Source organism: Lynx canadensis, chromosome B3, assembly GCF_007474595.2.
Source record: "Lynx canadensis isolate LIC74 chromosome B3, mLynCan4.pri.v2, whole genome shotgun sequence".
Taxonomy (NCBI): domain Eukaryota; kingdom Metazoa; phylum Chordata; class Mammalia; order Carnivora; family Felidae; genus Lynx; species Lynx canadensis.
Window position 1 is genome coordinate 69,281,342 of NC_044308.2, and position 26,658 is coordinate 69,307,999.

The following is a 26,658-nucleotide window of genomic DNA, read 5'->3' on the forward strand; positions in this document are numbered from 1 at the left end:
GCACTCTGTCTCTCTCTCTCTCTCTCTCTAAAAAATAAAAAATAAAAATTTAAGAAAAATAAAGTTGTAATAAATACATAAGTTATGGGGCGCCTGGCTGGCTCGGTCTGTTGAGCGTCCGACTTCAGCTCAGGTCATGATCTCACTGTCAGTGGATTCAAGCCCCGCATCAGGCTCTGTGCTGACAGCTGGGAGCCTGGAGCCTGCTTCAGATTCTGTCTCTCCCTCTCTCTCTGCCCCTCCCCCACTCACGCTCTTTCTCAAAAATGAATGTTAAAAAAAAATGTTTTTAATTAAAAAAATAAGTTGTAACAAAGTTATACTACATATATATATGCAACATGTATACAGTTGATTCTTATACATATCCTAGGATAGGGGTGCTGTGGAAAATTCCACATATAATTTTTGATTCCCCCAAAACTTAATCACTAATAGCCTACTGTTGACTGGAATCCTTACCAATAACGTAAACAGTCAACACATAACTTAGATGTTATATGTATTAGATACTGTATTCTTACAATAAAATAAGCTAGAGAAAAGAAAATGTTAAGAAAATAATGAAAAGAATACATTAACAGTACTATAGTGGTTTATAAAAGAAAAAGAATCCCCATGTAAGTGGACCCACAAGCCTGTGTTGTTCAAGAGTCCACTGTATACAGTTGTTATGAGGACAAAATGTGTTACCAGTGTGCACTAGATTGATCATTTCCTGCCAACTGAACCTAAGAATTTTTTCATACCTCAAATTTTACTTATTTCCTACTTTAATCCTAACCAGGTTAAGTATGTTACACTTAATTTTAAGTTTTCTAATTTTTTTTCAAGCTCTGTATTTCGGTATACAATTACTACCTTTAGGGACATCTTAACCTTCTATGCCTTAAAATACTCCAAACATTTCAGTAACAAGAAATTTTGCCTCAACCAAATTTTTTTTTTAATCTATGCACACAATAATTAAAAATACACAGTTTTGGGCTGAAAATATGATAGTGGTAACAGTGGCAGAAGTGGTGGTGGCTGCAAGGATCAGTGATGCCCCACTGTGCCGCACAGGTACGTTTTGCAGTACAAATGTTAAAATAACAGCTCCTAAAAAGACCGTACTCAAACCCCTTTAGCTGGGAGATAAGTGAAGTTTGCCCCCTATCATGCCCTGCTCCAAGCTGTTAAGTGTCCTTCTATGAACGTGTGAATAAGGTCGATCACATTGCTATTAAAATTCAGACCCGACTGCAGAAACATTTCCTGATTAAAAATTTTTAAATACGAAGGCCAGTGACCCCTGATTCCGACACTTGTGTAATAAAAGAACTATGCTATTAAAAGAAGAGAGAGAACTATGCATCTGATCCTGTCCCCAAATACTATAGAGTCCATTCCGTGGTGGGCATTCTTTCAGGAAACCTTTATTATCCTACCGTGTGCTAGACCTTGCACAGTGAACACAACAGATCAAAAAAAATCCCTGCCCTCCTAGTAACAGGAACATCTGCCCATACTCTAAGGCTGCCCAAGTCTCCGTTCCTCCAGACCAAGCGCTGGCCGCACCCCCACACCACAAGGGTCAATCCCGGTGACACTCCACCCGAAACCAACAAGCCCGCTAGCCTTGCAACCCTGACACACAGCCTCGGCCCCGGCGTTCTTAGCCATTCCGGCCCGGACCACTCGGGCAGGCTGGGGAAGCCCTCCGAGCGGCCACTCCCGCGCCACCCCGGCGGGGAGACAACCGGCGGCTCACCCCCAGACGCGCCACGTGCGCACCCTGCGCGCGCCCCCGCCGCCCTCCGCCCGTCCCGCGCAGGCGCAGGTGCCGCCGCCGCCCTGCTCGCGAGCGGCCAGCAAGCCGCTCGCGGCTCCTGACTCGCGGCGGGGCCTCATCAGACCCAGTCCCACGAAATCGCGGCCCGGACCCCACAAGCCGCCGCCTCTTACCGGCGCTCTGGCCCAGGCGCCCCGGCCTCCTGGCTCCCGGCGGCCTCCTCGCGGGGCGCCTCCTCCTCCTCGCCCTCCGCGGCCGCCGCGGAAGCCCCGACCGCGACCCCGGCGGCCGCCTCCGTCCCCGCCGCCTCTCGCCACCGCCGCTGCGGCTCCCGCCCGCTCGCGGTCGCGGTCCCCGCCCGGCCGGTCGCGGCCCGGCCGGCGCCCGCGGCCGCCCCGAGCTCCTCGCTCCGCCTGCATCTGGCCGCCGCCGGCGATGCTGAGTGTGCCGGAGCTGGGCCGCGGCGGAGACGCCCTTGCCCCACCGGAAACAGGTCGCTCGCAGGAGCCGCGAGCGACAGGCCCCCGGTGGCGGCGAGTGCGGGGTGCGGGGCCGGGGATGGAAGCCGGCCGCGGCGGGGGCGGGGCGGCCCGGGGCCTGGCAGGTGGGGCCGGAACCGGGGCCCCGGGAAGGCTGGGGCTTCAGAGGAAAGGCCCACCCGTGGGAGCGGGAAGTGGGGGACTCGGTGGGTCTGGGGAAGGGGCCGTGGCTCAAGGACGGGTTATAAAGTAAAGTAAATGGATGGGTTAAATTGTTTGTATAATTGGAACTCGTTTTTGTTAAAAAAAAAAAAATTATGAATATGAGTGTATTTGCATTAAAAAAATCTAAAAAGTATATACCAGAATGTAAGCAGAGGTTAATTAACGGTAAGGTGGGACACCCAGCGAGTTAATTTTTCCTTTTTTCCCCCGTTTAATCTCTTAATTATCAAGCATGAATGTGTATAATTATTAAAATTATTCTGAACTCAGGGTTCAGGAGGAGGTATGGAGGAGAAGGTGGGGGGGGTCTCGGGTGAGAGGTGTGTACTGCAGCAGGCAACTGGGATAGCACAGTGCAAAACTGGTGATGAGTGGAAGGGCTCTGAAGTCCTTGCGAGAACTTCTGTAATAATGACTACTTTAGCCCACACCTATTGAGCACCTGAGTGTTTAATTCTCCTGGCAGCCCTTTTAGGTAGATACTAGCGTCACTCTTATTTTGCAGATGAGAAGCAACCCTAGCGGCTAAACAACTTGCCTTATGTGGTACAACTGGCATTTTAATTCAGGTGGACTCACTACATTCTATTCAGTGTGTGTGTGTGTGTGTCATCACTTCTTTAGTAGAAACTTGTGCGACTTACCCATGATTGAATAATTATACTCCTTTTTATTGCTAAGTGGTAGTCCATTTTATTTATCCAGTCTACTTTTTTAACCAGGAGAAGAAGGGCAGTTGGTCATATGGATACATGGGAGCCATTTTTAACTTTGTATTACTGAAACCACATAGAATAAACAAGGGCTAACTAAAACTCCCATCATCCAATCAGCATAGCAAAACAATTGGGGTTTTTTTCCCCTCTTCTCAGTCCTTTCTTATATCCCTATGTACTTAACACTGTTCATTGCTTCTAATCGTCTTCCCTATGCCAGCCACACTGCTTTTGTCCTGGAAATTTACAAAAAAAAAAACAAAAAACAAAAAAAACAACCCCTGCCCTCAAGAAGCTCTTTTATTTTTTTTTTTTTTAATTTCAAGAGAGGGAGACAGAGCGCAAGCAAGGGAGGGGCGGAGAGAGAAGGAGACAGAATCTGAAGCAGGCTCCAGGATTTGAGCTGTCAGCACAGAGCCAGATGAGAGGCTCAAACTCATGAACCACGAGATCATGACCTGAGCCAAAGTCAGACACTTAGCTGACTGAGCCACCCAGGCTCCCTGAGTAGCTTGCTTTCTCTAAGGATAACCCTCTAAACAGATGATTGCTCTGGAGTGCTGAGTGCAGTGGGAGGTTCAAGGTGAAGGCCCAAAGGAAGAAACTAGGCCTAAATGAATAATAGCCCAAGGCCTCATGAGAAATACGACCTTGAACAAAGGCCTGATGGCTAAGCAGGAGTTTGCCTCATTGTTAAGTGGGATCTGGGAGCTTTCTAAACAGAAGGAACCACTGAAGGATTGTAAACTGGAAAAAAAAAATCTTAAACATAGTGATGCAGAGCATAGTTCAGAGTACAGTTCTGAGTACATCCTACATAGCACCTGATGTAAACCTCACAGCAGCATTAGGAGGTTGTACTAGTGTTGGCCCGGTTTTACAGATGAAAAATCTAAGTAACATCCAAGACTACACAGCTAGTACGTAATTGAAGAATTGGAACCTAGGGCAGTCTGAGCCTATGTTGTTAACCACTACACTCAGAAAATCATTCTGTAGAGGAGCATTCAGACTCTAGGCAGAGCCATTAGGAAGCTACTAGAATAGTCCCAGCCACAAATGATTAGGGCCTAAATTAAGTTGAGAGCTGAGGAGGCAGGTAATGAGAAAATTGATAGGACCCCTTGTCCAATTGTAATTGGGCTGGGGGGTGAGAAGTTGGAGGTGATGCCCAGGTTTCTTTCTTGGTAGTTAATGATGCCTTTAGTCAAGAGAGAATACAGTGTGGAGGGAGATGTGTCACAGAAGGTTGTCAGCATAACTATTTTTTAACATCATATTCTATATTTTTCTGTGTTAATTTGTTGTCTTCATAGTTAACATTTTTTGTTAGTGGACACTATTATGTCTTACACAGTACATCAACTTTTCCTTGTCCACTGATCTCCAGCCTTTCCCCCTTTTTTTTTTATTCCCCCATACCCTATTTTCCTCATTTTTTTCCATGTCTCTATTTGTGAAATTAGGACTGTCAGCACCCAGGATTAAGTTACTCATCCCCATGCTAAACTCTCAAATTCAAAGTCCCACCTCTGAACACTAAACAGGAAGATGAGAATAGTAACAACAAATGTATCCTTTTCCCTGTGCACCAAAGAGAAGCTAACAGGAGATACAAACAGATAAGAAAGGCTTGTTTTAAGACTCCATTGGTCAGCCTGGACCCCCATCTTCTGCGTAGCCAAGAATTACAATGTTTTGGTACATTATCTCATCCTAATTCTACATTCAGTGACAAAGTCGGTAGCTTGAAATGGGTCACAGTAGGGATTTTTACACCACAGAAATTGGCAAAGTTTTGCACATAATTTGCTCAAATTTATACGTGACAGAACTGGGATTCATACCCATTCAGTCTGGTTGCAGAATCTGTGTTCTTAAGTCTATGCTGCAGATGCCACCAGAGGTCCAGAGCCTATATTACTCCCCTTCCCCTTCTGTCCTTTTGAGTTTTGTTTTGTTTTGTTTTGTTTTTAATTTAGCCAGGAGTATTTAGATATGGAGAATTCTTGTATTTTAATGTTTATTTATTTTTGGAGAGAGAGAGAGAAAGGCAGGGAGGGTCAAGTGGGAGGGAGAGAGAAATCCCAAGAATGCTCCACGACACTATCAGCGCAGAGCCCGATGCTGGGCTGGAACTCATGAACCAAATGGAGATCGTGACCTGAGCGGAAACCAAGAGCCATATGCTTCACCAACTGAGCCACCCAGGCGCCCCTAGATGTGGAGAATTCTGAGATCTCCCTGCTAACACCTCCTAACTGGAAGGACACCTCTAGCTGAAGTTCTTCTAAGATGTTGACTATGCTTTCCTCATTTGATTCTGATCCACATGGTAAAGAGATCATCAAGGATAAAAAAAAAAAAAATTTCTTGCATTGCAAGAACCCAGAGACCTTTTGATTTTATAAATAACAAAAGGAAGGAAGGTTTTTCCTGCTATTGCTTTCACTTGATAGTCCTGATTTTAAACGTATGCCATTGCATGAATAAAAAATTCAGTTTTCCCTTAGGTAGTATTCATGAGATATCAAAAAGAAAATGCTGAATTACATAGGTAGCTCTTTAAGAAAATAAACTGCACTATTTGCATATTTTTTAATATACATGACTTGATTTATTACCAAAAAAAAAAAAAAAAGGCAGTTAATTGCTTAAGGCAATAGTTTTCAAAATGTGGACCAGCAGCATAGCATTACCTGGGAACTTGTTAGACATGCAAATCTGCAGGCCTCACCCCAGAATCAGAAACTGGAGATGAGGCCCAGCAATCAGTGGTTTAACAACCATCCCCATCAGGGGTTCAGATGCATGGTCAAATTTGAGAACCACTGAATCAAGGTAGTATTTCAGCCTTCAAATATCACCCGGAAACCTAATTCCTAGCCCGAGCTTATACATTCTCACTGTTTGATAAAAGTGGATGTTATGATAGGACTTAAAACTCTTTTTTAATAATAAATTAAAGGGGCGCCTGGGTGGCTCAGTCAGTTGAGTGACTTCGACTCAGGTCATGATCTCGCGGCCTGTGAGTTCAAGCCCCGCGTTGGGCTCTGTGCTGACAGCTCACAGCCTGGAGCCTGCTTCGGATTCTGTGTCTCTCTCCCTCTCTTTCTGCCCCTCCCTCGCTCATGCTCTGTCTCTCTCTCTGTCAAAAATAAATAAAAACATTAAATAATAATAAATTTAAAAACACTGTCCCTTTGCAAATAAATGTTCAAGGGATATGCATCTTCCTGATTCTTCTCTTCATAGGCAGATTTTCTAGTTTTGTTGATTTCTGATGCTTAGTATATAAACAGTATAAACTGGAGAACATTGATAAGGTCTCTCCAAAAGCGGTCTCTGTATCTAGTAGATGTTTTTGAACAGCCACAGCCACAGTGGAAAGTGCTCCAGGACTGCAGGGGGAGGAATCTGGCCAGGAACTCTCCTTTCAGCCCAGAATCCTCAGCCTGGAACCTGGTAAAAAGATAAGAGCAAGTGAACTGCCTGTAAGGTCACAACAGTGCCCAGGCCTCTAAAGCAAGAGTCGAGGAACAACCGAAAATGAATGGGGCAAATTCCCAACATACAGGATTCACGACTTGCTCCCTCCTTCTCTCTCCCTCCATCCCCACTCTCAGCTGCTGACCTTGCTTTCTACTTCACAGAGAAATGAAAGCAATCAGGAAAGAATTTCCACTGCCATTACTCACAGACTACCTACATCAGTGCCCGTCTGCCCTGCCGTGTCCTCTCCGGGTTACTACAAAGAGGTCTCTGCTCCCGTGTGAAGCCTGGGGCCTCTATTACTGCACTAAGTCCAATCCCTGCTCACCTCCTCGAGGACATCTCTCCAGCAACTGCCCCCACTCTGTCCTGCTCGGCAGTTTTTACCTTCCAATGGATCATGCACATTAGCGTGCAAATATGCTATCCCTCTGCCTCTCTAAAACAAAACAAAAACAAGAAAACTCTTGGCCCCATATCCTATTCCATTTTCATAATGGATGTCTATAGCAAAGCTCCTCAGAAGAGTCCTCTGCGGCACTGTCTCCAGCGTCCTCCGTTCACTCTCTAATCCGCTCCACGAGGCCTTCACCATTACCACCTCACCAAATGACCTCCCAGGGTTGTCCAGGATCCCCATGTAAGTCAGTCCAATTGTCAGTCCCCGGTCCTAGGCTCTTGTTCCATGCACCTCATCTGATACAGTTCATAACTCCCTCCTCCACGGACTGTCTTGCTGCTGCTTCCGGAACAACACACTACCCTCAGAACGCAAAAATAAATATATTCGCCATGCCTTTAAGTCTGTCGGGGGGAAGACTTGGACAATACCGTCCGGAGCTCCCGGACTTCCAGATTCTCACATAAACCCGTCTGGGCAGCACCTCCCAGCCCGTTTCATGTCATGGCACACACAGGAAATGATATTATCCAGCACACTGGGATAACAACAAGACAAGGCTGGTCTCAGCAGGAGGAGTCCCTGCCCTGCAGAGGCAACCTCAAGGCGTGGTGGGGCACAGGCATGCACCGAATGGCTCCAGCTGATGCTGTCTTGTAAAGCAGTCCCACCCATCTTCCTGTCTTACTCTGAAAATACAGTCATTTGATGTGCTCCGTAAGACTTCTGTCACGTTGTCGTGGTATAAAGGCACGACTTCACTCTTCTATCCTCTTTTTCTTAGAACTGTAGACGTCTAACTCCTTTACTGCAAGGACTACTGTATATCTCTTTTATATGCCCCCCTGGAATCTAGCACAGTGGTGAACACAGAATATGTTTTTAAAAACTTATTACGGGGTTGGGGGGAAGGCGCCTGGCTAACTCAGTCGGAAGAGCATCTGACTCTTGATCTCAGGGTCATGAGTTCAAGCCCTACATTAGGTATAGAGATTACTAAAATAATAAGTAAAACTTAAAAACAAAAAATAAAAATAAAAAATTAGAACTTACTGTGTTATTAATAATATTGTAATAACTTTGTATGGTGACAGATGGTAACTATGCTCATCATGGTGAGCATTTCAGAAAATATAGAACTTTCAGATCACTATGTTGTATACCTGAAATTAATATAATATTGTATGCCACCTATACTTCAAGTAAAAATAATAAATACATGGGGCACCTGGGTAGCCCAGTCTGTTGAGGATCCGACTTCTGATTTCAGCTCAGGTCATGATCTCATGGATCATGGGATCGAGCCCAGCATCAGGCTCTGTGAGGACATCACGGAATCTGCTTGGGATTCTTTCTCTCCCTCTCTCTCCCGCCCCCTCCCCCCCCACCCCCCGCCAATTGTATACACACATTCTCTCTCGCACTCTCTCTCTCAAAAATATTCTTAAATATTATTTTTTTCATATTTAAAAAATGTTTATTTATTTACAGAGCCCCTAGGTGGCTCAGTTGGTTAAGAATCCAACTTCGGCTGAGGTCAGGATCTACAGTTCGTGAGATAGAGCCCCGCATGGGGCTTAGCATGGAAGGCAGAGGCTACTAGGCATTCTCTCTCTCTCTCTCTCTCTCTCTCTCTCCCCCGCCCCTGCTCATTTTCTCTCCCTCTCCTTCTGCTCCTCCCCTATTCATTTTCTCTCTCTCTCTCTCAAAATAAGTAAACTGAAAAAAAAATTTTTTTAAGTGTGTTTATTTTGAGAGAGAAAGATCAGGGGAGGGGCAGAGAGAAAAAGAGAGAGAGAATCCCAGGCACGCTCTGCACTGTCAGCTCAGAGCCCGACCTCATGAACTGTGGTACCATGACATGAGCCAAAATCAAGAGACAGACACTTAACCAACTGACTCACCGAGGCACCCTAAGAAAAGAAATTTTAAAAGAGTGTGCATTGCATTAAAATTCAGGCCCAGATATTGCTTCAACAACATTAAGAAGTCATTTTTTAATCACCAGAAATCTTTGGACAGCATTCTATTAATTGAAAGAGGTTAGATACACCTACTTTAAAATACAAACAAAAAAGGTAAGTTCAGAACCTCTTTTACTCCTACATTCCATCACTGGAAATTCTTCCAGACATCTAACCCAATGTTATCATCTGTATTTAAGCTTACTTTCTCTCGATTTATCCTTGAAAAGGAAGGGGTTGGGAGAAGATCAGCTCATGAATACTCTGCATAACAACCTGAGCTGGTTATGATGATGTCCTGATATCACTAGATTGTAGATGCTATTGACATTTTCCACTGCAGTTGCTATAGAAACAGTAAAGCATAGTTCAGACATAAAGCTTCTCAGAGAAAAGGTATTTCAGAAAAGCAAGGTCTAAGCATATCTCATGCAAAACCAGAGAAGTCATCAAGGCCACCGGCAAGGAAAAGAATTAATTTGACACATTGTGTTACCTCTTTTGGTGTTTATGTTGGTTTCCTTCCTTTGTAACTTATTGATAGCAAAGAAGCAAGAAGCAACGTGCCAGAGTTGGGAACAAGGAGACTTTCATTGTTCTGGGTTTGTCTTCTATTTGGGGGTGGAAAATAAACCAGGGGTGACTGCTCTCTGCCTAGGCTAGCACCCTAGAAATAAACATACTCTCCATAAAGTTGTGGAAAATGGGAACTTTTAAAATTTGAGTAACCAAAAAAGAGCTCAGAAGAATTCTCACCCCCTCCCCCAGTAACCACCACAACCCCCAAAACAAGAATTACTCCTCCATAAACATAATCTTTTACTCAAAAACCTTTTAAAGGTTCAAATGTTTATTTTGGAAGACTGTTCTGCCTGAAACTCAGTTTTCACACTCAACTATCACCCACACAAAAAAATCAGTCCTTCAAGTCATGGAACCTACCTCATGTCCCTACCTCATATGCCTTTGACATATGCGATCTGTCCATTCCCACCAGCTTAAGAATCAGGAAAGATCACCCTTTCAAACATGAGGGGGGGGGGGAATGGAAAGAACAGAGAGAAGCAAACCTGGTAGGGAAGTATGTATTAATTTCAAACAGGAGAAATAAAAATAACTCAAATGTCCTTGGAAGGCAGAGTGGGATCCAAATGTTATTGCACATTTCAGTCAGAAAATTCCAATTTTAATAGCACCTGTGTAAAGCTATGGTTGCCCTCTTCTAGGAAGATCAGCAATTATCCTCTGTCTGGCTATTCATAGTACAGTTCAGGAACGCCTCTGACTTCAGTCAGTTAAGCCTCTGACTTCCGCTCAGGTCATGATTTTGCAGTTCATGAGTTCCAGCCCGGCATCAGGCTCTGTGCTGACGGCTCGGAGCCTGGAGCCTGCTACGGATTCTGTGTCTCCCCTCTCTCTCTGCCCTTTCCCTGCTCATGCTCTGTCTCTCTCTTGCTCTCTCAAAAATAAATGAACATTAAAAAAAATAATAATAATAAATAAATAAAGTACATCTCATGGGTCAGCAGCATAGACAGAATGCTCAGGAGCTGTTGATATGGGGATGATGAAATGTAGGATTTTAAACTTCGCTCTTCTGCAGATTAACTAGATCCTCCAGGTAATGCACAAGCATGTTACATTTTGAGAAGCATTGATTCTAGTCCTGGGGACTTTTTCATTTCCAACGTGCTCCAGGGTGGTGCCTGGCCATCAATCGACTGCACCTTGAGTAGCAAGGATCTAGAGATGCCACTAGTGTTCCACCCTGGCTTCAGGGGAGAATCACCTCAGGAATTTCAAAACGACATCATGTCCAAGTCTCTCCCACATAGACACCTGTTAACGGGGCTGGGGTGGGGTCTAGACATTAGTATTTTCCAAAAGCTCCCAGGTGGTTCTAATGAGCTGCCGGTGGATGAGATCCACTTACCTAGACTAACCCTTCATTTTATAATAATTACAACCCCAAACCGACATCAGAATAGGACGTGGTGGTTTCCCTACATTACCTCATTTGGCAGTCCTCAAAACATATCTGTAAGATAAGAGAGAACAGATACTGTTACCCTAGCTTAACAGATGAGAAGCCTGAGGACTCCCAAATTCGTTGAGAGCTGCTTACACTGCACTAACTTCCAGACGGTGGCTGACTGCTGTTTCTCTGGCTGACAGTAGAGGGAAGCGGAGGTCTAAAATTCCTATACTGTCCACTATTTCCCGCAGCGAGTCTTGAAAGCATTTTATTTTATTTTATTTTTTTCAACGTTTATTTATTTTTGGGACAGAGAGAGACAGAGCATGAACGGGGGAGGGGCAGAGAGAGAGGGAGACACAGAATCGGAAACAGGCTCCAGGCTCTGAGCCATCAGCCCAGAGCCCGACGCGGGGCTCGAACTCACGGACCGCGAGATCGTGACCTGGCTGAAGTCGGACGCTTAACCAACTGCGCCACCCAGGCGCCCCTTGAAAGCATTTTAGACGGCAAATCATTCATTCCAATCTCTTAATTTTATATGTAGGGAAACTGAGGCCCAGAGATCTGTGTCAAATCATAAGATTTTAGCTGAAATGTGAACTCAGATCTCCATACTCTTGGTTCAGCATGTTTCCCACTAACATGCATCTCCCACCTGTGCTCCACGGATGCCACAGGATGCTAACAGTTGTTCCTCTGAAAAAAACTTACACTCGAAGCCACCTCTGTGTTAAACCAAATTCAATACTGTCCTTGACTTCAGGACTTCCCAGCCTTCTCTGGGCTCATGTGTCTTTTGAATCTCTGTGAGCTTTATATACTATAGGGTATTTTCTCAGCTTCTTTGACTATGCAATCATATCTTTTTTTAAATCAAGTATCTTGAGGTAGCCCTATTCTAATGAGCAGACTTTGAAGAAGACTGTTAACTTGGCTCTCTTCAAGGTTATTCTGCTTTTAGTGGATGGGAACAATTCGTTCTGTCCCTAAAGGTGGAGCACAACTACCAAAACTAAAGGGGAAAGTATCATTAGCACCATGAAGCATCTAAAACAGCCACTTCAAGGTTGTGAGAGTATTGTCTTGTCATTTTATACCACTTTGTCCCTTAGTAGACCATGCCTCAGGGAGACCATGCCCTCTCCCACAAAAGGAAAAGTCATTTTGATGTCCTTCTGCGGGATGGCTACTTTGTAATGAACATTCCCCTGTGTCAGGCTCTATGTGAAACACTTATTGAGGATTATCTCGTTTAATCCTTAAACAACCCAATGAGGTAATAAGGACTCTTAGTATCCCCACTTCTAAGTTTAAAAATATAAGACCTAAAGAGGTTAAGTAACATGTCCAAAGCCATACAGTAAAGAGTGGAACTAGGGGTTTTTTTGTTTTAAAGATTTTATTTTTTAAGTAATCTCTACACCCAACATGGGGTTCAAACTCACAACTCCAAGATTAAGAGTTGCATGTTCTCCCAACTGAGCCAGTCAGGCACCCCTGGAGGTAGGTTTTGAACCTGACACTGCCCACTGCCAGATTCAGTTGTATGATTAAAAGACCACATTAAGAGACCAGTTGTATGATTAAGAGACCACTATAAATGATCTTTACCCCATTTATCAAAGTGTTTATTTCTTTTATGAGAGAGAGAGAGAGAGGGAGAGACTTTTTTTTAATTTTTAAGGATTGTGGGGTTTAGCAAGTCTAAAATGTGCAGTGCAGGTTAAAAGACTAGAAATTCCAGCAGGAGTCAGTGTTGTAGTCTTGCATCCAAAGGTAATCTGGAGACAGAAGGAACTCGGCCATTAGCTGATTAGATGAACCCCACCCACACTATGGAGGATAATCTGCTTTACTCAAAGTCTACTGACTTAAATGTTAGTCACATGTAAAAAATACCTTCACAGCAATAGCTAGTCTCAGGTGTTTGACCAAACAACTGGGAACTGTAGCACAGCCAAGATGGCACATAAAATTAACCATCACACTGTATAACATACAAAATCATGAAAATGTATCTTGCATCCCATTAGTCAAACTTCCTTATTTTTACAAATGAGGAAACACATGGGAGAGCATGAGCCCCTAGTTATACACATGCGTTCACAGGAGAACATGCACTCCCAAATTCCCAGAACTCTTCATAAATTGCTCACTACCTTCCAATAAAATTAGGTGGAAAAATTAAATCCTTCCAAAACACCATTTATTTCTATTTTGAAGACTTGACTAGAAAAAAACCATCAGTCAGTTCATTTTATTACTTCTCTCCAGACTATCTCCCTCAACACCCTGGATGTTGGGACTACTTTCAGAGCAGATGGGGAGTCTGGAAATAGAAACAGCTAACACAGCTCTCCCAGAAGGTGGACTTCTTTGATCTGAAGTCCACTCCTGTCCCTCCTACCCCACCCCCTCAACCTCTCTAGTCTCACCTCTCATGTCTCTGGCTTCCTCCAGCTTAATGGCTCCTCTCTTTTTAAGTTTTTACTTAAATTCCAGTTAGTTAACATACAGTGTAATATTAATTTCCAGTGTACAATATAGTGATTAAACACTTCCATTCAACACCCGGTGCTCATGACAAGTGCACTCCTCAATCCCCATCACCTATTTAACCCATTCCCCTGCTCAGCTCCGTTAACCATCAGTTCTCTATAGTTAAGAGTCTGTTTCTTAGTTTGCCTCTCTCTTTTCTTCCCTTTGTTCATTTGTCTTGTTTTTTAAATTCCCCATATGAGTGAAATCAAATGGTATTTGTCTTTCTCTGACTGACTTATTAGCATAATGCACTCTAGCTCCAACCATGTCATTGCAAATGGCAAGATTTTATTCTTTTTTATGGCTGAGTAATATTCCATTGTGTGTGTGTGTGTACACTTACATATATATATATATATATATATATATATCACCTCTTCTTTATCCATTCATCAGCCAATGTACATTTGGGCTCCTTCCATAATTTGGCTACTGTTGGTAATGCTGCTATAAACATCGGGGTGCATCAGAATTTTTGCATCTTTGGGTAAATACCTACTAGTGCAATTGCTGGATCATAGGATAGTTCTATTTTTAAACTTTTTTTTTAAGTTTATTTATTTATTTTGAGAGAGAGAGACAGAGAGAGCTAGCATACGTGGGGGACAGAGAACCAGAGCCCGACACAGGGCTCAAATCCATGAATCGTGAGATCATGAGCTGAGCTGAAATCAGGAGTCCAAGGCTCAACTGACTGAGCCACCTGGGCATCCCAATTCTATTTTTAACTTTTTGAGGAACCTCCATACTGTTTTCCAGAGTGGCTGTACCAGTTTGCATTGCCACCAGCAGTGCAAGAGGGTTCCCCTTTCTCCACATCCTTGCCAACATCTGTTTTTGTGTGTGTGTTGTTTTTAGCCATGCTGACAGGCATGAGATGGTATCTCATTGTAGTTTTGATTTGCATTTCCCTGACGACTAGTGATACTGAGCTTGGTATCTCCTTTTGCCTCTGGGCTTACTACAAATAAGTTCATCCCCTCCGAGACTGAAACACTCTTTCCCCTGCCCACCCCTACATATCCCCCTTGCCTAGCCAAAGCCCATTCATGCTTCAAGTCTCAGCTTAGACATCTTTTCCTCAAGAAGTGTTTCTCCCCCCCTCACGGGATTGGGTTACATGTCCTTCCATGTACCCTATGGCATGCAGTGCCGCCCCCTTACATTTATTACCTGTTTCTTTATCTACAACCCCACCAGTGTCTTGTTCCACGGTACCCCCACCATTGGAGTCTGTCACAGAAAAGACATTCAATGCATATTTATTGGGGGAAGGAAAAAAAGATAGAATGAAGGAGACCGGAAGGAATTTCTGTGGGTCCTTTCTTGCACGGTGAGACTTAGATCTGCCAACTAGAGACAGCCTGGGATGGAATTTGCTCAGAGAATTGTACGGTGTAGAGCAACTTTCAGGTTGCGCCTTTCAGGTGTTAGGGAGTCAGTCTGGTGACCTGGCATCTGACATGCTTTGCCCTCTTTGGAATGTGGATAACAGCAAGGGGTTATCAGTAGAAGGTAACACAAGGCTAAGCCTGGGTGATAGAAGCAGGAACGTAAAGGGACCCATATGAGGGATATTTCATGGGTAAATTGTACTGCATCCGTTGGAATGTGAAGGAAAAGGGTACACGATCAAAAAGTCAGAAGAATCTAGTTTCTGGCACAAGGCGATGTCATCAATTCAATTCCATATGGAATTTGAGGCATTAGAAAAACATCCAAACATGCAGTTGAAAATATAAAACAAAGCCAAGAAAATCCAGAACCGTTCACAAATTTGTCATCTTTATAAAAATAGAAGTGTCAGGACTGGTCAGTAGGCAGAGCAGTGATTGCCCACATGGCATGCTTTGAAAGGGTCATCAAGAAGATTCTCCCTTCATCATATCACGCTGCCTGGAATTTTGCAATTAAAATAGTATTTTTCAGGGGCACCTGGCTGGCTCAGTTGGTGGATCATGTGACTCTTGATCTCAGGGTCTTGATCTCAGGGGCTCTCTTATTGAGCCCCACACTGGGAGTAGAGATTACTTAATAAAAAAAATTAATGGTATTTTTCCTATATCATCAAATATATATTGCACATATTATATCTCTGGAAGGAATGATAAGAAATGTTGGTAACAGTGGTTACCTCCACAAAAGGAGGATTAGAAGCTTGGAGGTCAGAGATGGGAAAAAGACCTATCTTTTAGCATTTACATTTTTATACCCACTGAAGCTTTTTATCCTGTACATAGATGTTCAATCTGGAAAAGAAAATTTTCCTTTTACTTTTAAAAGTTGGAATTTGGGGGCGCCTGGGTGGCGCAGTCGGTTAAGCGTCCGACTTCAGCCAGGTCACGATCTCGCGGTCCGTGAGTTCGAGCCCCGCGTCAGGCTCTGGGCTGATGGCTCGGAGCCTGGAGCCTGTTTCCGATTCTGTGTCTCCCTCTCTCTCTGCCCCTCCCCCGTTCATGCTCTGTCTCTCTCTGTCCCAAAAATAAATAAAAAACGTTGAAAAAAAAAAATTTAAAAGTTGGAATTTGTCAGTGAGTGTTGATTAAATTATATTACATCCATTAAGTGGGATAATGTGCAGTCATTAAAATGAAAAAAGCGCTTTGATCCAATAGACATACTGATACAAGAGATCTCCATTTGGGTACCTGGCTAGCTTGGTCAGAGGGACATGCATGCAACTCTTGATCTTGGGGTCGTGAGTTCAAGCCCCATTTCAGGTGGAGAGATTACTTAAAAAACAATAAATCTTAAAAAAAAAGTCCATGATGAATTGTTAGCTAAAAAACAAAATTCAGAGTGTAAACATTAAGAAGTCACCCATTTAGGGGCCCGGTTTGTTAATCCTCCAACTTTTGATTTCACCTCAGGTCACTATCTCTTGGTTTGTGAGACGGAGCCCCGAGTTAGGCTCTGTGCTGACGGCACGGAGCCTGCTTGAGATTTTCTTTCTTTCTCGCTCTCTCTCTCTGCCCCTCCCCCACGCTCATCTCTCTCTCTCTCCCAAAAATAAATAAACTTTTTAAAAAGTCACCCACTTAAAAATAATTGTATTTAACTGTTCGTTAATATGTGCAAAGGAGAAAGCATTGGTTACCTTTGCAAGATGGAGTCAGAGGAAGCTTGTTTCCAAGCTATACATTTTGACATTGCTTGAAATTTTACAAGAAAATATTACTTTGTAATCAGAAAATAATATAATTTAAACCATTTCTATTACATCACAAATAGCTCAAGAATAGATGGGGGGGAGTAAACATCAGCAGGTGGGTCCAATTTCAAACCCTCTAGATGAAAACCAGGTGCATGCAAGGAGAGTTTGTACATTAAGTCAGGGAGGAGTGTCATAATACAGTCTCGGCTCACAGCAGTACCTCAATAATGTTTAATAATTGTATTTGTAATTAAACTCAATAATGTTTAGTAATCAGACTATAGAGTAGATAATACCTGTCTCTTTCCCCAGCGCATGACAGAATAGGTACTTATCACTGGGAATCTAAAAATGAGTTTCTGGCCTCGAAGCCGTTGCAATATAAAGTAACTTCACATCACCTGCTTTCTTCTCTTTATTGCTCCCAAATTACCCAATTTCCTTTCCCTTCCCCCTTGTCTTCCCAGCCCTCTTCTTTAAATTGCCTATTGCAACCACAAGAGGGCAACAGCCTCAAGCACAAAAAAGGCTCTCAGGCACTGGTACTTGTAACAAGCAAAGGGATGATGTGGTTACAAAAATGTTATAAAAACTTTAGGGATTTCAGCATCTTGCTCTGGATATGTGTGTGACAACATTTAATATTCCATTTCAAATGATAAACAATGAGTGGGGAGAAAAATCTGTGCTGGTGAATGGAGCTAATATACTTCCCTCTCTTCCAGATGCTGGCCAAGAAGAGGTGAGATAGAAAAGAGACGGTCTAGAACCCAAGACTTAATCCTAATGTAAATTCTTGCACCAGGATGGAAGGAGAATCTCACCACAATACAACCATTGTCAATGACACCCCAGTAAATCACCAGCCTTTGGAACGCCATGGGTTGTGGGAAGTCATCACCATCGCAGCTGTGACTGCTGTGGTAAGCCTGATCACCATTGTGGGCAACGTCTTAGTCATGATCTCCTTCAAAGTCAATAGTCAACTGAAGACAGTGAACAACTATTACCTGCTCAGCTTAGCCTGTGCAGATCTCATCATTGGGATCTTCTCCATGAACCTCTACACTACCTACATCCTCATGGGACGCTGGGTGCTTGGGAGTCTGGCTTGTGACCTCTGGCTTGCACTGGACTATGTGGCTAGCAATGCTTCTGTCATGAACCTTCTGGTGATCAGTTTTGACCGTTACTTTTCTATCACAAGACCTCTGACATATCGGGCCAAGCGTACCCCAAAAAGGGCTGGCATCATGATTGGCCTGGCCTGGCTAATCTCCTTCATCCTTTGGGCCCCGGCAATCCTCTGCTGGCAATACCTGGTTGGGGAGCGGACAGTGCCACCAGATGAGTGCCAGATCCAGTTCCTCTCTGAGCCCACCATCACTTTCGGCACTGCCATCGCTGCCTTCTACATCCCTGTTTCGGTCATGACGATCCTCTACTGCCGAATCTACCGGGAAACAGAGAAGCGAACCAAGGACCTGGCTGACCTCCAGGGCTCTGACTCCATGGCTGAAGCTGAGCCAAGAAAGCCAGCTCATAAGGCTCTGCTGAGGTCCTGCTTTAGCTTCCCTCGACCCACACTGGCCCAGAGGGAAAGGAACCAAGCCTCCTGGTCATCCTCCCGCAGGAGCACTTCCACCACTGGGAAGCCATCCCAAGTCACCGGCCCAAGCACCGAGTGGGCCAAAGTCGAGCAGCTCACTACCTGTAGTAGCTACCCTTCCTCAGAGGATGAGGACAAGCCCACCACTGACCCTGTCTTCCAAGTAGTCTACAAGAGTCAGGCCAAGGAAAGCCCAAGGGAGGAATTCAGTGCTGAAGAGCCCAAGGAAACTTTTGTGAAAGCTCACACTGAGAAAAAGGACTATGACACCCAAAAATACTTCTTGTCCCCAGGTGCTGCTCATAGACCCAGGAGTCAGAAATGTGTGGCCTATAAGTTCCGATTGGTGGTAAAAGCTGATGGGACCCAGGAGACCAACAACGGCTGTCACAAGTTGAAAATCATGCCCTGCTCCTTCCCAGTGTCCAAGGACCCTTCAGCGAAAGGCCTGGATCCCAACCTCAGCCACCAAATGACCAAACGAAAGAGAATGGTCCTTGTCAAGGAGAGGAAAGCAGCCCAGACCTTGAGTGCCATCCTACTGGCCTTCATCATCACCTGGACCCCTTATAACATTATGGTCCTGGTTTCCACCTTCTGTGACAAGTGTGTCCCAGTCACCCTGTGGCACCTGGGCTACTGGCTGTGCTATGTCAACAGCACTGTCAACCCCATTTGCTACGCCCTCTGCAACAGAACCTTCAGGAAGACCTTTAAGATGCTGCTTCTCTGCCGATGGAAAAAGAAAAAAGTAGAAGAGAAGCCGTACTGGCAGGGGAACAGCAAGCTCTCCTGAAAAGTAACAACTCCTCTCAAAAAAGTGACCATGGTCAATTTCTTCTGAGGACGGGTGGGCTGATTCTGGCTTATTTGTTTTCAAAAAAGACATATCATTTTGAGCGCCTGAGGACTTTGTAAAGGCTTCAGATCTGTCACCAAAAGGGAGGAGTCACAGCTGCCACAAGTGCTGCCATATTGAATGATTCTTGTCTAGACCAAGGTCTCCTGATGCCACTGGAGTTCGCTGTTGAAGTGAGGAGACAGACTTGTGTCCCTCCACAGGGGGAGGAACACTGGATCACAATGAACAGTGACTTAGGGAACTTCAGTCCCCTAACCTCTGCAGAGCAGCAGGGACTGGGTGGAAACCTTCCCTGTGGAAACCTGTATTCAGGTTTTGTGCAATATGTGTGTGTCTGTGGGGTTGGCTCCTGTCAGTGAGAATCGGGAGACTGTAAGTCAGTGTTACCTGTTAAGAAGAGTGATATTCAACTGGCGTCTAAGACTCCATTTCTTTATAAACTGATCAGTATCATGCCGATGTTATGTGTTCTGTACTGTGGTATGTTCTTCTGTCCCTACATCTGAGTGAAGCTTTCACAACCGATGCCAATTCCTGGTACCCACTGAAACCCTGCTGGTCTCCATGGAACCATCCTTTCCCCCAGAATCCTGGGTCTGGACTGAAACCTGATCCCACCCAGTCAGATAGAGGGGCCTCTACTCTGCTAATAAAGAAGATCAAGCCTCTGCAGCTGTTTTAGTTTCTACCAATGGGATTTTTTTTCCTTTCATCTAAACAGATATTGTGTATTCTATTTTGTGACTATTTGGGCCTATTTATTCATGCTCTGTTCATGCATAAAGGTCTTCTCTGGGCTTTTTCATCACAATTCTTTTAATTGTTTTCAGAGGCCTTGCTTTCTAATCTCTTCACAAGGCAAACCTGAGGCAAACTGTAGAAAACAAATTTGGTTTCACTCCATGCTTTTGAGCTTCTTCCAAAACTCTTTTGCCAGCCCCCAATTTCCCTCATCCAGAGGCAATTCACAGCCAGGCTCAAGCAGGTCACCGTGCAGCCTCCAGCCAGAAGTGCTATTTGGAGGACAGCAGGGGAAAGACTTTTTTTCTTTCTTTTTTATTTTTATAAGTCTTTCAAATCATGGCTCAGAAATGACTTATTCATTCACCTCCAAATTCACCATCAAAGATGAGAAGCTCAGAAAAGTACAGTTAAGGTCCAGCAAAGCTGGCGACAGTCATTAAAAATGAAAGCCTCTTAGGGCGCCCGGGTGGCTCAGTTGGTTAAGCGTCTGACTTCAGGTCATGATCTCACACTCCGTGAGTTCGAGCCCCACATCGGGCTCTGTCCTGACAGCTCAGAGCCTGGAGCCTGCTTCAGATTCTGTGTCTCCCTCTCTGCCCCTCCCCTGCTCATGCTCTGTCTCTCTCTGTCTCAAAAATAAATAAAAACATTAAAAAAATTTTTTTAAATGAAAGCCTCATCTTTAAGAACAAAATGTAGGGGCGCCTGGGTGGCGCAGTCGGTTAAGCGTCCGACTTCAGCCAGGTCGCGATCTCGCGGTCCGTGAGTTCGAGCCCCGCGTCAGGCTCTGGGCTGATGGCTCGGAGCCTGGAGCCTGTTTCCGATTCTGTGTCTCCCTCTCTCTCTGCCCCTCCCCCGTTCATGCTCTGTCTCTCTCTGTCCCAAAAATAAATAAACGTTGAAAAAAAAAAATTAAAAAAAAAAAGAACAAAATGTATATCATAGTAATAAATAAAAATAGAAGTTATCAACATAACATACATTAGAGTATCAAAATGATCAAAAGCAAATTTGATTGGAATTTCTCTTCTATGTGTATAAACAGTGTATATAAACAATTTTTTTTTGAAAATTCTGAGAATAAACCAATGTGCAAGAAATGGAAACTATAAAACTGCATACAATTAATAAAGTGGCAGTGTAGTAACACAGGGTTTTAGAGATGAAGTTCTCCCGTCAGACAGAACCCCATTATCTAACCTGTTGACAACGTCTGCAGTTGTGTCTTAACACCTCCAGACTTCACTTAACGTAGGCCAGTCGTGATTCAATCTCATTTGCTAAGGGGATGTATAAATAGCTGCTTTAGTTGTCCTGGGAATTACATATGTACTTGAGTATAAAAGAACTTCCCCCTACCACAGAAGAAGGAATCAGTCTGTTAAACCAGATCCCAAGAAGGCTTCAGGGCGGGACACACAGGTGCACCCAGGTCTCTCCCCCACCCTTATGGGGACTTGATGTTGAGATGAAACATTAGAAGCAATGTAGCTGCTGAGACTTTGTGACGGGCAGGTTGACACCCGCCAAGAATTTCATAAAGAATATTAATTAATTGGCTCAGTTCTCCAGGAGAGAGGCTCCCAGGCCTACATGATGCTAACAGGGTGTGACTTCATAAGCAAACCTGTTCTACCAGCTCTAGATAGACAGTAGATTCTTTTAGTTTAAGACTTTCATTCCTGACAAAATCGCAAATCCCTCCAAGAGCACTTTGAGCCAACACTGGGCATTTACTGTTCACAGCAGAGAGAGACACAAGCTAATTCAAACAAAAGAATGCAGAGGTGGGGGAGGGGAGGAACACTGGGGCACATTTTTCATATGCCACAATTGCCTAGGACTTAGCCTTTTGGGTTTATCTTTTGTGAAACTGAGAGGGCTATGCTTTCCTTTTTTTGTCATTGGATTTGGGAGGCAGCCCATTTTACAGACTACCGACACCCCTTGACATAGACAAAACAAAACAAAACAAAACAAAACAATCTAGGAGAAACTATTCTTTAGAATAGGGCCTATGGTAGGGCCCTCAGAATGAAAAGATCCAATTGTAAACTATAGGGACCTGGCGGGTGGGTGGGTTGGTGAGGTGCGGGCTGACTTTGGATCTTAGGCTTTTTATGCCCCCAGTCTCCCAAGCTCTGTCTATGGTAAACTGTGTACAGCTTTGACTCGTCACCTATTGAATGCTGCTATGTTGCTAACATTGTGGCTTGTTTCTCCTTGACTGTGAATTTGATAGCTTGTCAAGGAATCTGTTTTCACTCTGCTGTGCTCCTTTAGGGAAATGTCCTTTGACAGCAATGCTGATGTTTGCCTCTTTGTAACTGTGAAATCTGTACCTAATCTCTGGATGGGAATATCCACTTGTCTACTGTAAATACTGGAATTACAACTAACGATGTGGGGACTAGGCTGCTTTTTCTGTATCGTGCTAGTATTACTCTGGATATTAAAGAAATTTAACCGTACACTAGTCTAATGGAAAGTGTTTAAATAAGAAAACATGGGGCAACTGCCTAGCTCAGTCGGAAGAGCATGTGACTCATGGGGTCTGGGTGGCCCAGTTGGTTAAGAGTCCAACTTTGGTTCAGGTCATGATCTCACTGTTCCTGAGTTCCAGCCACGAGTCAGGCTCTGTGCTGACAGCTCAGAACCTGGAGCCTGCTTCAGATTCTGTCTCCCTCTCTCTTCCCCTCCCCCTTTTGTGCTCTCTCTCTCTCTCTCTCTCACACACACACACACACACAAATAAATAAACATTAAGAAAAAAAAAGGAAGAGCATGCAACTCTTGCTCTCAGAGTCATGAGTTCGAGCCCATGATGGGTGTAGAGATTACTAAAAAAATAAATATACATACATAGGAAAATGGTCTTCGTGCCTGGCTGGCTCAGTCGGTAGGGCATGTAAGTCTTGATCTCAGGGTCTTGAGTCTGAGTTCCACACTGGGTGCAGAGATTATTAAAAATAAATAGATAAAAATGAAAAGTGTTTTTAAAAAAAAGAAAGAAAATGGTCTCAAATTAGCTTGATAGATCCATCTATATGAGAGATCCTACACACATTTGCACATTCTGGTCTTTTAAGAAGGGAGGGTCTAGAGACTCTTTTTTTTTTTTTTTTCCTTAAATTTTATTTATTTTTATTAAAAAAATTTGTTTAATTTGTATCCAAGTTAGCATGTAGTGCAATAATGATTTCAGGAGTAGATTCCAGTGATTCATTGTATAACACCCAGTGCTCATCCCAACAAGTGTCTTCCTTAATGGCCCTTATCCATTTAGCCCATCCTCCCACCCACAACCCCTCCAGCGACCCTCAGTTTGTTCTCTGTATTTAAGAGTCTCTTATGTTTTGTCCCCCTTCCATTTTTATATTATTTTTGCTTCCCTTCCCTTATGTTCATCTATTTTGTGTCTTAAATTCCACATATGAGTGAAATATGATGTTTGATATTTGTCTTTCTCTAATTTTGCTTAGCATTATCCCCTCTAGTTCCATCCACGTTGTTGCAAATCTTTTTTTTAATTTTAAATGTTTATTTTTGAGAGGGAAAGAGAGCACGAGCACAACTGGGGTAGGGGCAGAGAGAGGAGGACAGAGGATCTGAAGCAGTAGAGAGCTCAACTGACTGAGCCACCCAGATGCCCCTGGTGACAGGTTAGAGACTCTTAAAGACAGAGAACTGAGGGCTGATGGAGGGAGGTGGGTGGCGGATGGGCTAGATGGATGATGGGTACCAAGGAGGGCACTTGTGATAAACACTGGGTGTTGTATGTAAGTAATGAATCACTGAATTCTACTCCTGAAACTAATATCGCACTGTATGTTAACTAAAATTTAAATAAAAACTTGAAAAGAAAAAAAAAAGCAGGCAGGGTTGATAGACAGTGTGGATACAGGTCCTTCTTGCTACCCTTATGATTTCCCCCTTTCCTCTCAGCTACCAATGACTAAACGAAGATGAAATAATGATGACAAGATTCCTGTGACTAAAAGTCTTCCCTTTCCCTCCAGGACACGGGAGGTAGGACAGACCCTGCAACAGAACAGAACAGCAGCATTTCCTCTGCAGCTACTCAGAGCTGGTGCCCCAGTCATTCATTTCCATTATAAATGGTTCTAATTTCCATCTCCCCCACACCATTTCACCAGGAAAGTTTGAGAATATGTGCACTCTTGCCCAATAAGGAATCCAGATTGTGAGTGGGAGGAGAAAGGGAAAATTTTTTTTTTTTTTTTTAATTTTTTTTTCAACGTTTATTTATTTTTGGGACAGAGAGAGACAGAGCATGAACGGGGGAGGGGCAGAGAGAGAGGGAGACACAGAATCGGAAACAGGCTCCAGGCTCTGAGCCATCAGCCCAGAGCCTGATGCGGGGCTCGAACTCACGGACCGCGAGATCGTGACCTGGCTGAAGTCGGACGCTTAACCGACTGCGCCACCCAGGCGCCCCGGGAAAATTTTTTTTAAGTACCAGGGAGGAGCCAGAAGGAACTTTAAAAGAAAAACAAAAATTTTTTTCAAAATAATTTTAAACTTAAAGAAAAGCTGCAAGAATAGTACAAAAAACTCCTTAAACTCCTTATTTTTTACCCACATTCCCCAATTGTTAACACTTTGTTACATTTGTGCTCTGTGTGTGTGTGTGTGTGTGTGTGTGTGTGTACACACATGTATTTTTTCCTCAACCATTTGGAGGAAGTTGCAGACATCATGTCCATTGACTTCTAAATACTTCATTGGCGGGTGGGGCGTGGGGGGCAGGTAGCTGCTTGGGTGGCTCAGTTGGTTGAGCGTCCAACTTCAGCTCAGGTCCTGATCTCAGTTCATGGATTCGAGCCCCTCCATCAGGCTCTGTGCTGACAGCTCAGAGCCTGGAGCCTGCTTCAGATTCTGTCTCCCTCTCTCTGCCCCTCTCCTGCTCGTGCTCTGTCTCTCTCTCTCAAAAATAAATAAATGTTAAACAACAAACAAATAAATAAATACTTCAGTGGCTATTTCTTAAGAAGAAGATTATCTTATATAACCACAACACAAATATTGAAAAATCAGGAAATTTAACATTGCTACAATATTTTTATGTAATACATAATTACATAACTGTGTAATACATTGCATACTCAAATTTTGGCTGTTGTCCAAAATAATGTTCTTTATAAGAATTTCTTTTCCAGTGCAATATTACACACTGCATTTTGTTCTCATGTCTTTTTAAACTCTTCTAATCTGGAAATGGTCCTCAGCTTTCCATTGTCATTCATGACATGGTCATTTATGAGTGCATTCAATCCAATAAAAAAAAAAATCATCATTTCCATCGATTTGGGGTTGTCTGGTATCTCCATATTAGATTCGTTTTAATTTGTCTGCTACTTTTGATTTGGGCAAGAATATCACAAATGGATATTGTGTCCTCGGTGTATCACATCAGGAGGACATGATCTTTTATCCCATCATTGGTGATGTTAACATTGGTTACTTGGGTAAAGTGCTCCCCACTGCCTACCCACCCCAGTTTTCTCTACTATAAATGTACTATTTTTCCCTCTGCAATTAAAAATTTTTAAGGAAGAGACTGATTCTATGTAAATTTCTTATGGATTTTCACCCAATAATGGCAGCATCTACTTATTATTCTCACCCAAATAAGTTATTTCTATAATAGCCAAATGGATGGCATTCTACTATAAGGAAGACTTTTTCCATTTATTTATTTGTTTATTTGCTTACTTACTTACTAATACTATGGACTCCTGAACTCATTTTAGTAATTGGTTAAAATCCATTACTATCATTATTTCAGTGCTCAAATTGTCATAAATGTAAGCACTGAGAGCCCCTTCCAGATGACTCCTGTGACCCTTTGACATACCCATACTTATTTTCCAGAGAGAGACAGGGAGAGAGAGCCCCAAGCAGGCTCCGTGCCATCAGCACAGAGCCCGTGTGAGGCTCCATGTCACTAACCATCAAGGGCATCTGGTGGTATGAGGCTTATTCAAGTATAAGAAGATGAGGACTTTTTGGAGAAATAGACTGCCATAAGGCACACTAATGTAGACAAGTCTGGATGATGGTCAAGCCCAGTAAGCAGAGCTAGACCTTGGCTTTCTTTGCCTAATCACAAATAAACTTAAGGTTGTAGCACCTTCCCCGCACCCACATTAATTCATCAAAGGAGATGGGGACAAGACAGTTCACTGGGAGGGTAATTTACCCTGCTGGATGTGTCCTCTTTGACTTTAATGTGAATATTTAAGTGTCAGTCTTTTGCCTGTTATTACTTAATGTCTCTAGACATTAGTGCCCTTATGTTCCTGCTAAGGGCAGTTCTCCAAAGTTTCACTCCCAGGCGTTGGCAATGATTTTCTACGGAGAGCTATCTTGCATAAATGTATCTGCAATGGTGTCCTCATTAAAGGAATGGGGACACTTATCTTCAGCAAAGAGCAACTCATACTCAACCCACTTATTGCCAATATCAGTAGCTGGGAGCTTGTGCTTATTTTTTAGTAGTCCCACATATACCCAAGGATAAGTTTACAGTGCAGCCACTTTCCATTACAATCCATGAAGCTATTGACCATGATATGCTAACTATAGCCAAGTCTTCCTACTATATGGTACAGTAGGTTGCAGAAGAAAAAGCCACCAGCCAGAAGACAGCAAAGAAGAAACAGTACAGATTACACCTGGGATGTGGAGAACCATTCT

At 43.6% G+C, this 26,658-nt stretch overlaps 2 protein-coding genes across 2 annotated transcripts in view; one reads left to right on the forward strand and one right to left on the reverse strand.

The window, feature by feature from the left end:
• Positions 1–7,094, reverse strand: part of AVEN (apoptosis and caspase activation inhibitor) — a 182,418-nt gene extending 175,324 nt beyond the window's left edge. The window contains exons 1-2 of the mRNA XM_030320186.1: positions 7,015–7,094; positions 1,948–2,413 (exon numbers count right to left, since the gene is read on the reverse strand). Of these exons, the coding sequence (XP_030176046.1) occupies positions 1,948–2,413; positions 7,015–7,094 (546 nt within the window). The remainder of the gene's footprint in view (positions 1–1,947; positions 2,414–7,014) is intronic.
• A 10,328-nt stretch (positions 7,095–17,422) lies between these two features.
• On the forward strand, positions 17,423–19,206 carry CHRM5 (cholinergic receptor muscarinic 5). Its single transcript, XM_030318574.1, has one exon. The coding sequence runs from the start codon at positions 17,530–17,532 to the stop codon at positions 19,126–19,128; it is 1,599 nt and encodes a 532-aa protein (XP_030174434.1). The 5' UTR covers positions 17,423–17,529; the 3' UTR covers positions 19,129–19,206.
• The last annotated feature ends 7,452 nt before the right edge of the window (positions 19,207–26,658 follow it).

Coding starts and splice junctions, on each gene's coding strand:
- CHRM5 (XM_030318574.1), top strand. CDS start 17,530: ATGGAAGGAGAATCTCACCACAATACAACCATTGTCAATGACACCCCA.